This window comes from Neopelma chrysocephalum, unplaced genomic scaffold (assembly GCF_003984885.1).
Source record: "Neopelma chrysocephalum unplaced genomic scaffold, ASM398488v2 Primary Assembly neopelma1_96289, whole genome shotgun sequence".
Classification (NCBI taxonomy): domain Eukaryota; kingdom Metazoa; phylum Chordata; class Aves; order Passeriformes; family Pipridae; genus Neopelma; species Neopelma chrysocephalum.
Window position 1 is genome coordinate 3,990 of NW_020924937.1, and position 1,601 is coordinate 5,590.

A 1,601-nucleotide genomic window follows, 5' to 3' on the forward strand; every position below is an offset into this window, starting at 1 on the left:
AACCCGGATCCTTCGGGAATTCTGCATCCCCAGGGGGGTGATTAAACTCTGGGAAAAGGGGGCAGAGAGGATTTGGGATCTCCGGTGTCGGAGATGCTCCGACCCAACCGGGCAAGGCTTTGAACACCCATCTCAGAGCGTGGGGACCTCTCCCAACCCAGATCCTTCGGGAATTCTGGATCCCCCAGGGGGGTGATTAAACAGTGGGAAAAGGGAGCAGGGAGGATTTGGGATCTCCGGCGTCGGAGACGCTTTGACCCAACTGGGCTGGGCTTTGAACACCCAACTCAGAGTGCAGGGACCTCTCCCAACCCGGATCCTTCGGGAATTCTGCATCCCCAGGGGGGTGATTAAACAGTGGGAAAAGGGAGCAGGGAGGATTTGGGATCTCCGGCGTTGGAGACGCTCCGACCCAACCGGGCGAGGCTTTGAACACCCAACTCGGAGTGCAGGGACCTCTCCCAACCCAGATCCTTCTGGAATTCTGCTCCAACACCCGCCTCTCTTCATCTCCACGACCTCCCCGTTCCTCCCGAACCGTCTCCCTCTGGAATTCCAGAGGGTGACTCCCGCTTTCTCCCCCCCCCAGGGAAGCGCTGCCATGACCGACCTCCCATTTCCTCCCAACCCACTTCCCTCCGGAATTCCAGAGGGTGACTCCCGCTTTCTCCCCCCCACCTCTGGGAAGCGCCGCCATGACCGACCTCCCATTTCCTCCCAACCCGGTTCCCTCCGGAATTCCAGAGGGTGACTCCCGCTTTCTCCCCACCCCCTCAGGGAAGCGCCGCCATGACCAACCTCCCGCCTCCGCCGGCATCCGGGAATTGCTTTTACATCCTGACGGAAGACTGTGCCTATGGAAGTAAGTACTTCCAGGCTGGCACCATGTGCTTCTGCAGCGAGCGGAGCTACCTCCGGAATTTCTCCGAGGCCGGGCCTCCCGCGTGCTTCCTGAAGGTCGTCGTGCTGGACGACGGCTCCGGCGTCACCGTCAACGTCGGGATCCTGCAGCCCCTGCGGGAAGAAGCCGCCGGCTTCCTGCTGGCCATCGGCAACCCCAAGGAACGCCTGAGCTTCTTCCTGGAAAGGCTGAGCTTGGAAGCGGCGCTGGGAGCCGCTCCCGGCCGGAATGTGATGGTGGAGGTGGACCGGAAGTTCTTCCCGGGGGTGATCCGCTACGTCGGGAGCATCTACAAGCCCAGCTTGGCCGTGCTGGCCCCGGTGTTCTTCGGGGTGGAACTGCAGGTAATGTGGTCGGGAAGGAAGATTCCTGGGTTTTCCGGGATGTTTTTGGGTGTGACATCCCTTCTTGTTTCCAGGGAGAGGGGGAAAACAGGGAGAAGTGACAGATGCCATCATGACACCAAGTTCTTCCAGTGCAGGAGGAACTGTGGGATGGTTTATTTTGCCAAGGAAATTCCCTGTTTTTCCATTATATCATCCCTTTCTAATCCCTTTCTAATTCCAGGGAAAAGGGGAAAACAGGGAGAAGACACAGATCCTACCACAGGATTTTCCTGCCCAGAACAATTCCCTGTTTTTCCATCATATCTGTGTGTGTGACATCCCTTCTTGTTTCCAGGGAAAGGGGGAAAACAGGG

General features: G+C 58.5%; 1 protein-coding gene across 1 annotated transcript in view; it reads left to right on the forward strand.

Annotated features, from left to right (window-relative positions):
* Positions 1–782: 782 nt before the first annotated feature.
* Positions 783–1,601, forward strand: part of LOC113981230 (ubiquitin carboxyl-terminal hydrolase CYLD-like) — an 11,123-nt gene continuing 10,304 nt past the window's right edge. Inside the window, 4 exon segments of the mRNA XM_027708515.1 lie at positions 783–1,245; positions 1,320–1,333; positions 1,335–1,397; positions 1,565–1,601. The exon segment at positions 1,565–1,601 is cut by the window's right edge and continues 174 nt beyond it. Coding sequence (XP_027564316.1) covers positions 790–1,245; positions 1,320–1,333; positions 1,335–1,397; positions 1,565–1,601 — 570 coding nt within the window. The 5' untranslated portion in view covers positions 783–789.